This window comes from Delphinapterus leucas, chromosome 21 (genome assembly GCF_059928025.1).
Source record: "Delphinapterus leucas isolate spDelLeu-1000000601 "Yukka" chromosome 21, BTC_Dleu_Yukka2, whole genome shotgun sequence".
Lineage (NCBI taxonomy): Eukaryota > Metazoa > Chordata > Mammalia > Artiodactyla > Monodontidae > Delphinapterus > Delphinapterus leucas.
In genome coordinates this window covers 18,449,134-18,463,742 of record NC_143149.1, presented here as the reverse complement: position 1 = coordinate 18,463,742, position 14,609 = coordinate 18,449,134, and the positions used below count along the sequence as shown (strand labels likewise).

General features: G+C 35.6%; 1 protein-coding gene across 2 annotated transcripts in view; it reads right to left on the bottom strand.

Annotated features, from left to right (window-relative positions):
* The window catches only part of MSR1 (macrophage scavenger receptor 1), a 65,305-nt gene extending 51,040 nt beyond the window's left edge, over positions 1–14,265 (bottom strand). The window contains exons 1-3 of one of the 2 annotated variants that reach the window (XM_022571099.2): positions 14,180–14,265; positions 6,102–6,208; positions 4,527–4,640 (exon numbers count right to left, since the gene is read on the bottom strand). In XM_022571099.2, the coding sequence (XP_022426807.1) occupies positions 4,527–4,640; positions 6,102–6,204 (217 nt within the window). In that variant the 5' untranslated portion in view covers positions 6,205–6,208; positions 14,180–14,265. The remainder of the gene's footprint in view (positions 1–4,526; positions 4,641–6,101; positions 6,209–14,179) is intronic. The other variant, XM_089903671.1, reaches the window with a different exon arrangement.
* Between the last annotated feature and the right edge of the window lie 344 nt (positions 14,266–14,609).

Here is a 14,609-nt window from a genome sequence, read left to right as displayed (position 1 = left end):
TGTTTATACCTTTTAGCTATGTATATATCAGTCTGATCCATATTAATTTGAGTGCGTAAGATTTTCCATATTTGACCATTACTGAGCAAAAAAGAGTAACTTAATATTGCTTAAAAGTATATCTACATAAACAGTGATATCTGATCTGTCAGTTTTCTTAATAAAATGATATGGCAATAGTATCAGCTTTATAGGTTTTTGAGACTTAAATGAGACTACACATGAAAAACATTATATTCCACCCTGAGCTCAGGGTACCTGTTACACAAATGAGAGCTTGATATTTGCACGGGAACAAGCTGCCTGGTTCTGGAATCTAGTTCCATTCCTCCATTACTAGCTGGATTACTCTGAGAAAATTATTTATCTTTTCCTTGATTAGGTTTCCCCAGTGATCTAAAGGTAATAACTATCTAGCAGTGGTGCTGAGGGTGAATGCGATAGGGCATGTAAATCAAGTAGCACACAGATGGCACGTGTGACAACTCTACACAAATTAAGGTGCCTTATCCTTGAAAGATATTATCTTAGTTACAGAGTCTTCACCACCTTTACTTAAAGAAGCTGTTTGATGATGATTGTCATTGTAGCTATGATTATATTAAGTATTAAACTACATATGCAATTAAATCTCAATTAAAAATAAAACACATTATATCATATTTTCCTAGTTACATTCTCTTTAAAATTAGCTTATTTGAATTAATAAAATATGTAAGTACATTTTGATATAATCCACAACCGAGACCATATTGCATGTACATTATTTTACATTTCTAAATTTATCAGTAAATTATACAAAATAGTATACTTCTTACTTGGATCTCATCACATTTATTAAATTAAGTGTAGGGAGCAAGTTTTGGATTGACAGCCTCATTCATGGAGTCATCAATTCTATGATTTATTTATTAAGCACCTACTATATATAAAGCACTGCTTGAGCGACTCTGGGAATTGAAAATGACTGGGAATGGATTTTGACTTTAACAATAAGAAATCTAAACTAACAATATTTGCAAAATTATCTCAAACTTGTCCCTTAAAAATTTTCTTTTGTGATAATTACTGCTTTTTTAGGTAGCAGTTAATAATCTAAGTTCTGGAGGAGAGCTGCCTGGATTAGTGATTCTTGCTTTTTCCTTTATAAGCTGTGCCTTTGAGCAAATTAATTGGTCCATGCTTCCATTTCACTATCTGTATAAATGGGATACTACTAGTCAGTGTTTAAATAATTAAAGGAGCTGATATATGCAAAGTACTTAGATCTTTTCCTGGCACATAATACACATTTGATACTTTTCAATATTTTAATTATTATTAATATTTCAGATTCAATATCTGTATGCCCAATACTGATAACAAGGGGGATTAATGTTGTGTAATATAAAAAAATTGGGAGGACGTTGAGTATCCCATGAGAAAGGTAGTATCTGTGCTTTATTTATTTTTTATTGGAGTATAGTTGCTTTGCACTGCTGTGTCAGTTTCTGCTGTACAGCAAAGTGAATCAGCCATACGTATACATATATCCCCTCTTTTTTGGATTTCCTTCCCATTTAGGTCACCATAGAGCACTGGGTAGAGTTCCCTATGCTATACAGTAGGTTCTCATTAGTTATCTATTTTATACATAGTAGTATATATATGTCAATCCCAAAAGAGAAAAACAAATATCATATATTAATGCACATATGTGCTTTAACAGACATATTGATCTAATTACTCAACCATATAATTTTTACTTTCACTGGAAATAATTTTATTTCATATGGGTAAAGCAAAACTTCTTCACAGTATAGAAAGGGAAGACTTGATTTAACAAAATGTCATGTAACCAAGGATTTTTCTTTAATACCAAGTTCAACATGAACTGACAATAAAGGCTATTTTTTGCTTATAGATTTAAAAACACAATATTGCTTATTTTCCCAAATCTTGAATGAAAACTAATTTAATCCTTACTTTCTTTAAAAAATTGAATACTGTACCAGAAATCTAGGTAAAGAATGACAGAGTTCATATTTTCAAATGTTCATTTCTTTCATTATCATCAGAGAGATGCCATTTTGTGACTTTTCTATTTTACATTTGAAAGGAGACAAATTTTATGGCTTGTGCAAAGACCTAGGGAGAGAGTTATATTTGATTTTACAGATCACATTTGCTCTTTCATGTTGGCAAAACCTTCTTCTACCAAAAATTTATATTATTTTGAGCTAAAGGATCTTCAATGTATCAGTAACAATTTATATACATTCATCTTAGATTATATCTTATTCTTCAGAGACATTATTCTATGTCACTGTACTGTGATAGTGATCTAGTAGCTTCTTGAAGAAAAGGTAGCGCATGGAGAAGATTTTATAATTAAGAAATATCTTTCAATGTATAAGACACTTTAAATAGAGTTTTCATGTATAACACTTTATTTTATCTACTGATTTATATTTGCCAAAACAGAGTAATTTCTATCATTTCAGGGATACATTTTGTCTATATTTGAAAGTTTTGGATATCAAGTAGAGATATGTATTGCATTTTAGATTTCTTTTGGAAAATATTCTGACCTACAACTTACAGCTGTAAATGGATTGTCAGTGTTTATTATTCAAGTATGATAGACACAGGGAGATCTGTTTCAAATTCTGGTGAATTTGGGTGCTAATGTGAACTTATAAGATTTGAACATTTTTAGCTTTTTGTCAGTCGTAATAGGTACATGCTACAGCTTTAGGAAACAAAGCTACTTCAAATCAATCATTGTCAACCCTAGAAAAAAATGTGTTGACTTGGTAGTATTTTCTAATAGCCCAGAGATTTTTGAACTTGGTTAGAACCCTGAAGTCTTTCCAGACTTCAGTTCGTATTCTGCCTGGGCCTAGTAGAAAGAAGTTGCACTCCCTGAGGTTGGCTCTGTAGGCCACGGTTTGTATAAAAGTGATGAAATGTACCAAATTCTAACTGGCTGATAGCTAATGATCCCTAACAATGACACATCTTTCAGTTATGCATTCCAAACTACAGATAAGCATATACATAAACAGCACACAGATAATCTCAGTTCATCAGGAAGTTAGTTGTTTAATGACAAACATATCAGGTTCTTTTACTTAGATGGCTGTGGTTGGTTTGACAGGCTGATTGGTTCCGTTTGTTGTGGTTGGCTAATGTTTTTGTTTCAAAATAGGAGTTGATTTTTACATATGAAAAATATTTTCCTGCCTAAAATTATGACAACTCTGTTTTGTTTTGTTTTTTTATTGGCCAACCATATTTTGTTCTAAAACCCCGATTGCACTGGGAGATAATAGACCACAGAAGTTAGGAGTCAGGAGCCATGGGTGGGAACTCCAACTCCATTGCTGAACAGTTTCCTTTTGTGGATGAGGGTAAGCATACATCTGCTCAAGGGTAACTGTAAGGCGTATTGAGATAATCTGTGGAAAATGTATAGCCTAGTGCCTGAACATAGTACATGCTCAGAAGCATTACAAAAATGTTACAGTTATTGTTGTTTTCATTTCTTTCTTAGTAGAATTTTTGGCTTTCTCTTGGAATATTCTTTAGGTTGTCTCTTGGTGGAGGAGGTTTGGCCTTTATTAGGAGAATTTTCTTATTAATCTGATTAGTATGCACATAAAAATATATCTTCCTCCCAGCCTATCTCTTGTTCGAGCATATGTCCATTTTGCCACTCACAAAGAGGAGAGCTACAAGGTATATAAATTCAAATGCCAATCAAATCCCTCAAAAATGCTCCTGAGGAAAATAATATTTACATATTTACTTGAGTTATATGCAAGCCATCCACCTCTGTAGAAATCCTCAAATTTATCCCCAATTCAAGCCAAACTCTCCAAAAAAAAAAAAAAAAAGTACCTGAAAAACATCATGTAGAACCCAAGCAAAGTGTTCTATTTTTCTTTTTCTTTGAAAGGATGCTAGCAGGTTATTTTCAGAGATGTTTTAAATAATACCCTTATGAAATATGTGGCCATATAAACTGTACGAATATTACTGAGGGATAGGCCATTATTTTACGAGGTTTCCTCTGTTTGAAGACTCACAGGAATACTTTCTGGTCTCAATACTAGGAGTAGAAGTGTATTTCTCGAAAAACTGGCTTATTTTTATATTTTAGGCATCATTAATGTAAATGATTATGTTTATATCCTCACACTGGCAACTAGAATACTTACCATGAAATTTATGATGCACCATTAGAAATATATAGGACTTCAGGGGGTAATATTTTTGAAGTGGTCTAATTCTTTCCATCTTACCTTTCCATATCTATATTTTTATCTCAAACTTGCATTTTCTATACTATTTAAAAACATTTTTTTTTACTTAATAACTTTGCAGAATCTATTTTTTCATGAAATAACTCTGAGGAACACTTTGTGATGTGAAGTCACCCTTATGAATCTCCCATATACAAAAGACTGAATGCTTCTTTTTCCTCCTGCAATAATTAATTCACAAGATGAGTTGCTGAGTTTCAGAACTCTAGAATACTGTACCTGCCACTATTCCGATGATAGGTACAAGAACTACAAACACAAGGAGATAAAGGGCAATCAGTGCAGCTCTGAAAGACTTCATTTTCTCTTGAAGAGTTGGGCCATTTTTAGGATCTGAAAAACAAAAGCCCAACCTACTGTTAGAAAACTTACTCTTCTTACTTAAAATTTTTGAAATCTCCAATTATATTGCTAGTATCAAACCTATTGGAATAAAAAGGGAACAAAAAAATAGGTTCTTATTTATTCAGTAGAAAGCAAAAGGGACAGTCACAGAAAAAGCCAATACAGGCATCAGTATAGACATCTGATTGTCTTATCCATTAACTAATCATCCAGGACAAAGTTACTATTCTCTGCAAGTTGTACTTGTCTCATTTGGGGGCACTAGCTGGAAAACTTTAGTATTGATACCATATCAACATACATGCAAACATAAATTTCATTCTTCTATTTCACATGGGAATATATTCTGGGTGAAAATAAAATTCTTCATGCAACTATGTAATTATACCATTTTTTCACATTTTAAGTGAGATAAGAGAAACATTATTGTCAATAATAATTATGCAAATTGTCTCTCCTAATTCCATCTCAATAGTTTTGTATTTGGATGCTTCTTATGATTTGAATATAATGTGAAAAAAATGAAATAAAATGACTCACATTTTGATTAAACTTTGGAATGGATCAATGAAGCCCATTCTCTGGATATTTCAGAACATAGTAATATTTTAGTATTATCTGTTTATATGGAACACCAATTCACATAATGGGATGTTAACTGTAGAAAAGATAACTCAATGTAGAGGGGAAACTTACTAGCAAAGGAAGACATTTCTCTGATTAAGTGAATACAAATTTCTTTCCTATGGCCATTGTTTCTATTGTTTAATAAAAAAGAAGGAAATTTTGTTTTTAGGTTGTAAACTCCTAAATTAAAAGTTTAGACATGTTCAATAATGTTCTATGAGGGATTGAACAAAAAAGGAGAAAAGAATTAAGTAAAGAGAAGAAAACAATAAAGAAAAGGGGGAAAACTGAAGGAAAAAAGAGAAGGAGTGGGGCTTCCCTGGTGGCGCAGTGGTTGAGACTCCGCCTGCTAATGCAGGGGACATGGGTTCAAGCCCTGGTCTAGGAGGATCCCACATGCCGCAGAGCAACTAAGCCTGTGGGCCACAACTACTGAGCCTGTGAGCCACAACTACTAAAGCCTGCATGCCTAGAGCACATGCTCCACAAGAGAAGCCACCACAATGAGAAGCCTGCGCACCACATCAAAGAGTGGCCCCTGCTCGCTGCAACTGGAGAAAGCCCATGTGCAACAAGGAAGACCCAACGCAGCCAAAAATGGATGAATAAATAAATAGATAAATAAATAAATTTTTTAAAAAGAGAAGAAGCAACCACACTATAAGCAAGATGGGATATTCCATCTGTCAGGTGACTAAATTTGAAATCCAACCTGGCAGATGGAATATACACATTTAGGGTAAGTCTCAAGACCATAATTTTACATAGTGTCACTAACTCTAAGGACAATCTCCACGAGCACCCCACTCTTATTCTACTTACTCGGAGGAAGCAAAGTGGTCATCGAGTGAGCATCAAACTTCACAGATTCTGTACAGCTATCAGTGTCCTCCTGTTGATTGGGAAAGCTCTCCCACAGTTCCATACTTCTATCAAACAGGTGGAAAAATATGATAATTACACATGGAATTGCTAGGGCCCTTTGGCAAAAAGTTTCAAATTGACATTTATAATTAAAATCCAATTTTAGCAAGGGAACAAGTATAATTAGTTAGTTAAATTTACATATCTGCCCTGTATAGCAACATATTATACTTACCCATAAGTTTTAATTTTAACATTAAAAGACAGATTTACATGAACCCACTCATGTATCTTTCTATGTACAAATGTGTACCTGTGATTGTAGATGTGTGTTTTTTGAGTGAGAGGTAACTTTGCTCTCTTAGCCAAAAAAACAAAACAAAAAAAACAAAAAAAACCCAACTGGCAGAAAACAACCATTTAGTCGAAAAGAAAAAAAAGAATTTCCCTTAGAACAAACAGTAGCTGAAAAGTTGAAGGAAATATTTCCTGTGATCTTTTATCAGAGGTTCCAGATAGAGCAAACAGTTATGCAAAATTTGGAACAAATGTTTCCTGTGATCTTTTATCAGAGCTTCATGAGCCAAGTTTTCTTTTGCCAAGGCATCAGCTTTATTCCTTTAGAAAGATTTAACAAAGTCTAGTCACAAGATTAGGAGCCAGCATTTTTCTTTTCCTTTGTCTTCCTTTGCTTCCCTTTGCTTCCCTTCGCTTCCCTTCCCTTTCCTTTCTCTTCCCTTCCCTTCCTTTTTTTCTTTTCTTTCTCACATATTTTTCTTTCCGGGCTTCCTTCACTATATACATTGGCAACATCTCAAATATGTGCTTGTATCTTTTTAAGCACAATCTATTATATTTTATGACCCAGTCTATGTCTATGTCTCTTTAAGGTGCATCAGAATCATTTGAAGGGCTTCCTTTAGAACACATTGAGGGGCCCCACCGCCAGGGTTTCTGATATTTAGGGTAGGGGTCAAGAATTTGCAATCCCAACAAGTTTTCTAGTGATGCTGTTGCTGCCCACCTGAGGACTGCATTTTAAGAACATTTGCCATGAAGAGAAATTGTATGACTTTTTCTTGGAAACAGTTCAGTTCATTTGATTGATAAATTTAGCCTAAAGCCAACATCTTCTGATCATTATTTATTTTCTCTAATGATGAGTTATGGATTTAGCACAGCTGAAGTTGTAACTGAGTGCACTGGCAGCTCCAGGACATCAAACTCATGTCTCCTCCAGAAACTGAAGGACAATCATTCATATGCAAACGTTCATCCTACTTTGGGAAGAGGTATTGACAAGTAAGGATGTGACTCAACTCCTGTCAATATATTTTAAAAAATATTACCAAGGAGATTCTTTATTTTGCAGTTTGTACCTGTATCATTCCATAACCTGGTCTTAGTTTTTTGTAAATCCTATTGATCTGACCAAGGAGTGTGTTCTTTAAATGCTTCAGCCACTCTGGAGGAAGCAGGCAGAGAGGGAATTTATAGAAACATTTTCTTTTCTTAGGCAGAGGTGAAGCTAAATAAACGATTATCTGGGAACATTCACTATTATAGGAAACTAAATTGATTAATTCAGGTCCAGACTCTCCTGCCATTTCCCCCCTTTTAATTCACTCTATTATTTGATTTGGATGACAGTTTTTTACTTGCCATGGAAAACAAATGAACAAACAATTTTTTAAAATGAGACGACAATAAAACTTAGCTAAATGCATTTTAAAACTACAGTTCAAAGCAATTGTGGGACCTCCCTGGTGGTGCAGTGGTTAAGAATCCACCTGCCAATGCAGGGGACACGGGTTCAAGCCCTGGTCCAGGAAGATCCCACATGCCGTGGAGCAGCTAAGCCCGTGCGCTACAACTACTGAGCCTGCGCTCTAGACCCCGCAAGCCACAACTACTGAGCTGGCGCTCTAGAGCCCGTGCACCACAACTACTGAAGCCCGCGCACCTAGAGCCCGCGCTGCGCAACAAGAGAAGCCACCGCAATGCGAAGCCCATGCACCACAACAAAGAGTAGCCCCCGCTCGCTGCAACTAGAGAAAGCCCGAGTGCAGCAATGAAGACCCAAGGCAGCCAAAAAAAAAAAAAAAGGCAGTTAGGACTGTGGCAAAGCTTTTAAACTTTGATCTCAGTTTATAAAGGATGGGCTCACAAAGTATATACATTTAGACACCCCTGCTATGTACCTAGAAATCTTTTCCTGTCAGTCTACCAGCCCCTTCTCCACGTGTTTGACTATGGTTTTGGCTCTAATAGTTGAGATATTATGACTCCATTTTCACCTATATACAAAGGAAACATCCTTGGGACTTCCCTAGCAGCCCCAAGGAAACATCCTTGGGACTTCCCTGGCAGCCCAGTGGTTAAGAGTCTGCCTTCCAATGCAGGGGACGTGGGTTCAATCCCTGGTCGGGGAACTAAGATCCCACGTGTCGCAGGGCAACTAAGCAGGCTTCTCATTGCAGTGGCTTCTCTTATTGTGGAGCACAGGCTCCAGTAGTTGCAGCATGTGGGCTCAGTAGTTGCGGTGGGCGGGCTCTAGCTTGCGCGGGCCTCAGTAGTTGTGGCTTGCGGGCTCTCGAGCGCAGGCTCAGTAGCTGTGGTGCATGGGCTTAGTTGCTCTGTGGCATGTGGGATCTTCCTGGACCAGGGATTGAACCCGTGTCCCCTGCATTGGCAGGCGGATTCTTAACCACTGCACCACCAGGCAAGTTCTCAATTTTGTTTTTCTTTAGGCCTCTACACTTTGATCTATCTTTTATGGGCTTTAGATGATAATATACATCTTTTACATTACTGTATTTCAAACTGTGATTTCTTTGGGTAGATTTATTAAAACTGAAAAAGAAAACCCTCTAATAAATGCCTACAAGTGGATTAGACTAAATGACCATATCTGGGAATTCCCTGGCTGTCCAGTGGTTAGGACTCCACACTTCCACTCCAGAGGGCATGGGTTCGATCCTTGGTCGGGGAACTAAGATCCCACATGCTGGGTGGTGCAGCCAACAAATAAATAAATAAATATCTGGGCTATAGAGGTATAGAGGGCTGAAAGGGAGATGAACACTAAAATCTGTTGAGTGGCATGATGAATGAAAAATATTTCCCTTTGGCTACTCTGGGTGCACCATGAGTTTTGTTTGTTTTCTGGAGCAGTGTATAACAAGGGTTAATCATGATCTGTATGAAATATCAGTATACTTTTTTCCATTAAAAAATAGATTAAGTTAATCATAGATGATGTTGTCATAAGATTGCTGGCATTTTCTGTTATTTCTTTCTTTTATTCTTAGTATCCATACTCGCTGAGAATCTCATCTATTTACATGGCAGAACCACTACCTGCGTCCTGACCAGGCCAATATATCCAGCTCAGATCTCATGTCTCAGAATCAGATTTTTTTTTTTTTAATAATACAGCTAGCTACAATGGTGTACTTTCCACATCAACCTAACTTTTCTTTTTCCAGGATTTTTAATGTTGGCATGCCACCCATTTATATCATCTGTTTATTATTATAATCATTCATTTTTTTTTTTACTACTTTTTACTATTTTTTGTGTAGCAAGGCATACATGACATAATCAGGTGTATGGCAATACAGAATTAATATGGCAGTGCTAGAAAAGCATGGTCATTCAAACCAGGGGCCAGGACTTTATTCTAGATCACTCTCACCCAAAGACCCGTATCTGGTAGCATAGCAACTCCTCACTTCCTCAAAGCCATTCCTTCCACTCGATCTCAATTTTTATATTTCAGTTCATTTTTATCTACCCAGCCAGGCATCTTAGATAGTGGCAGTGGGGTAGGCAATTGAGGGGCGAATCCAAGAGGCATTAAGAAGGAGGAGGAAATTCAAAAGAATTGATGAACAAGCATCAAAATGTAGCACTTTAACAAAGACTAGGAGAAAAAAATCAAACAGTAGAAATTATTTTTCAGGGAAAAAATATGGCAGATACAAACAAACATATTTAGTAGCTAGTAAAGAAAGAACGGCAGTACTAAAAATAAGGAAGAAACTCTGACACTACAGTAGAACAGGAAGTCAGGGTCAGGGAAAAAAGAAAAGAATGTCAAGACATGCAGGTCACCCATAACCTGCCACATGGAATTTGAGCTGCATTACTTACATGGTAGAGGCAGAAGCAGATGCTGAGAAATCTGCTGAGTAAATGTATAAAAATGAAATGCCTTGAGTGTATACTGGAAATCTAGTCATGCTCATGCTTTTCTGTTGAGAAGAGACGCTGAAGATAGTACTGAGGTAGTACATTGAGGACAGCGTTATTTTTTCCTGCTTGTTCTTCTCATCTCCCAAACTACTGACACTGGAGTGTGCCTGGTCTCAGTTCTTGTCCTCTTTTTATCTTTATTCACTCCCTCGGTGAGCTCACTGGTCTCATTGCTTTAGATACAATCTATACGGCTGATGACTCTCCATCTTCATCTCCCACCCAGGCCACTCCTTTTAACTCCAGACCTGGATATGCATCTCCCTAACAACACCACCATCTGGATTTCTAATATGGCCCAAACCTAGGGGTCTCCTTGTCACCCACTTTCTGTCATCCTCCACATCCAATCTACCATCAGATCTTGCTGGTCTGATTTCAAACCCTAAGCAGAAACTGACTGCTTCTCGTCACCTCCCCTCCTGCCATCCTGGCTTAAGCCCCACCATCTTTCTCACCTGGACAATTTTAATAGCTCCCTATGTGGTCTCTCAGCTTCATTCAGTTCCCTCCACTTTACTTTCCACACAGCCTCTAGAATGTTCCTCTGAAAAAAGTAAGTCAGATCATATCACTCCTCTGCTCAAAACATGTGAACACTCTCCCATCTCGCGCGGGTCCTGACTAAAAGCTCACTAGCTCAGACAGACCATTCTCCAGCATCAGATTTAAAATGGCAGCCTACCTCTTTCACTTCCTCTTCTCCTTCCTGCCTTGATTCCCAGCCCCAAACTTACCACCGTCTAACATGAAATACATTTCCCTTGTTTATCCTGTCTATTGTCTGTCTCTTTTTGCACAAGTTAGATCCATGACTCAGGAGTTTTTATCTCTTTGGTTCAATGACTAGAGAGTTCCTGCCACTTAGCATGTGTTCATCACTAGGAGAAATTCCATAAATAAATGAAAGACAAAATATTTTGCAAGATGACTGGATTTTAGACCTGGGGTTATGCCTCAAGAAAAGTCTGCATTTCACTAATGCAGAAATATAAAAACTTCTTCTGCTACACTTTGGGAAATAAAAGGTTTTTCTCTGAATTGTGTGTAAATAGGAAACTGAAACAAAAAATCTCACCCCCAAGGTTCCCACTTTTGCCTCAAAGACATTCGTGAGACTTACCAGATTCCTTCAGTTCCTTACTCCATCAGTATACATTTTTTAGTAATGTTAGAGAATATACACATGTGAGGCTTTGTTATCAGCCATTGAACAATTCACATAATCTAAGTGTGCCTTTAAATGACTTTTCCAAAGTTAAGAAGAAAAGTAACTTCACATAAAGTTATTCCTAACAAATGTCAATGCACTGATAAAGAATTATGAAATCGTTTGAGTTTGTATAATTTACTGAAATCATGTTCTCATGAGAAGTGAAACACATCTCTGCAATATCAGCTTTTCATGAAATGGGTGAAAAGTTTAGAGAAGCTACAACAGGAAAAACAATGAAAGAATTTCAGTGTTTTTCTGTTTGAAAACACACTCTTCTTTTCTCCTGTTTTTATTACAAAAACATTATAACACTATTAAAGATAAGTTGGGACAAAACTTCTATCATCCCATCACCCTAACAGAAGAAAAGCATTGAATGTATACATGTTACAAATTGATACCATAGTGTACATTATCATTTGGTCTTATGCATTTCCCTTAAAATCATATCAATAACTTTATACTTTGAACTATTTTTTCAAATTTAAAATGATGGGCTATATAATAATTCATCAAATATACGTATCTTATTTATACAGCCATTTTCCTATAATTCTTTTTAAAAAAATGTTCCCTGTTCTTTGGAGGGCCATGTTTAACTAATATAGATGATGATGCTGTAAATATTTTTATAACTTAGTTTTCTTCTTTTGAAATGTTTCTTTAGGATAATTCACTATATGTTGAACTACCAGGTGACAGGAAGACTATCTCAAACTTCTTAGTATCTACTGTCTGACTGCTCTTTAAAAAGATCGTACACATTTACAAAGATTCCAGTCACTTATGTTTTAAACCAAATTCACCACTATTCAGTAACAATGTTTATTTTAGAATTATTTAGATTTTAGTAAGAGTTAAATGATACCTTAAGGTGGCTTTCATTTGCATTTTTTTACTTTTAGTGTAGAAAGGCTATTTCCATGTAATTTTTTACTATTTATTTTTCTTCTTGAATTTTTGTTTATTCATATCAATTGCTCATACATTCCCCAGGGTATCTTTCTTTACACAGATATGAAAAAAACCTTTCTTTACGTAATATAATTTAATGCACATTCTTTTTTTCTAAGACTATGTCTTATTTGAATTTATCTTCAAACTCTCAATGTTAATTTCACTGTTAAGATTTGGGGTAAATAATAACTTTGAAATCTTATTATTTAAAAACAAAAACTCTGATTTTATGAACAGTTAAAAACCCACATGAAGTGAACATAAAATTAACATGTTCGTGAAACCAGTAGCTCTACACTTACAGAGCACATCCATAAGAGGGATTAAGGTAAGGCCTGGAAACATCCATGTTGTCCCTGATGCTACCCATATTCATCCTCTGTAGTGAAGGAGAAAGAGCATCAATTCTTTAATGTGAGATCTAGATTTGAATGTTGGCTGTGTCCTTTCCTTGCTATGTGATCTTTGGCAAATATTTTAATTTATTTGATTGCAGATTCTTTATATATATACATAGATATATATATATATACATGACTATATATATATAACCATTTATATGGTTATAATATCAATTTAAAGATTATGAGAATTAAAAATAACTTTTGTAAATTGTCTAGTACACAGAGAACCACCATTATTTTAAAACACCAATTTTTTTTTTAACATGAACTTTTCTTATTTTATCCTCACAGCAGCACCATGAGGTATTTTCTCTATTTTACAGGTTGGGAAACCAAGAGCTAAAACATTGAAGTACCTAGTTAACGTAACACAGCTAGGGAGAGGGGGAGCTAGGGCCTGAAGGTCGGCAGTGTACTACCAGAACAACGGCTCCTAAACCCTGTGTAAAACATTTATAATCTCACTTTTATGACTTTTCTATCACTATTCTCACATTGCCAATGAGACGCCTAACCCCCATTTTTTATGTCGTGTAAATCTTAATCATTCTTCAAGGTGAACTTAAATTCTAACACCTCCATGAAGATTTTTCTTTCTCCTCTTGAAGTAGGTTTGGCCCTCCTGTACCCCCACAGTAGTTATATAGAGCACTTTCGCACCACTTACAGTGCTCAAATTATATTATGCCAATTTGCCTTAGGTCATGATCTTCTTGAAGACAGAGACTATATTTTATTTTTCGTGTCCTTTCCCTGTATCTAGTTCAGGGAAGTGCACATAATAGATGCCCAACCAAGATTTGCTATATGAGCAGTAAAGACAATATGAAGTACAAAGTCAAAAGTATCATGTAAAAACTAAGAAGATGAGACTAATTAAAATATATTTAGTCATATTTTGAATAAAGCCAATAATTTGTAATAAAATATACAAAATTATATGCCAAAAATCTCTTGCTAGTTCAGCACACATATACATTTTTCACCCACAGAAAATCTAGCAGAAATATCTATCACTGAAACAATCAAATCAAATAATTAGGGATAGGATAAAAAAATTCTACCACAAATTATTGATCCCATATGTATATATCTCTCACATATCACATACACACATACGTTTAGACACACACAAACACACAGAGTAGACACATACACTCAACAGAAGCAATTTGGGAAAAGCATAAGTAAACTTCTTTTACCGTGTCCTAAAGACGCAGCACTGATTTATCCACTTCCCTCTCTTAACAATTGAAACCTAAAACCTTTATCACATAATATTTCAGCAGGGCACATGAAAAAGGAAATGACACATTTGTATGTTGGAAATCTTTCTTAACAATGTATTTCAATAGTACTCTCCTCAGTGCACAAGTTTGCAAAATCTAAATTTGTCAGATAACTCATTCCTCTTCCCATCTAGGACTTCACAAAAGAAAAAGAGAAGTAAAATGAAAAAGAAATGGAGTTAATGTAACAGGGTACATAATGTATGGCAGACTGATCTTTTCCTTTTAATAAGATATGTCTGCCTTCTATAACATTCTCATTATTATTTATCTTCTATTAATCTCATTATCTTCCACTAATTCTCATGATCTCTTTCGTACTATATAACCTTGAGGGAAGACT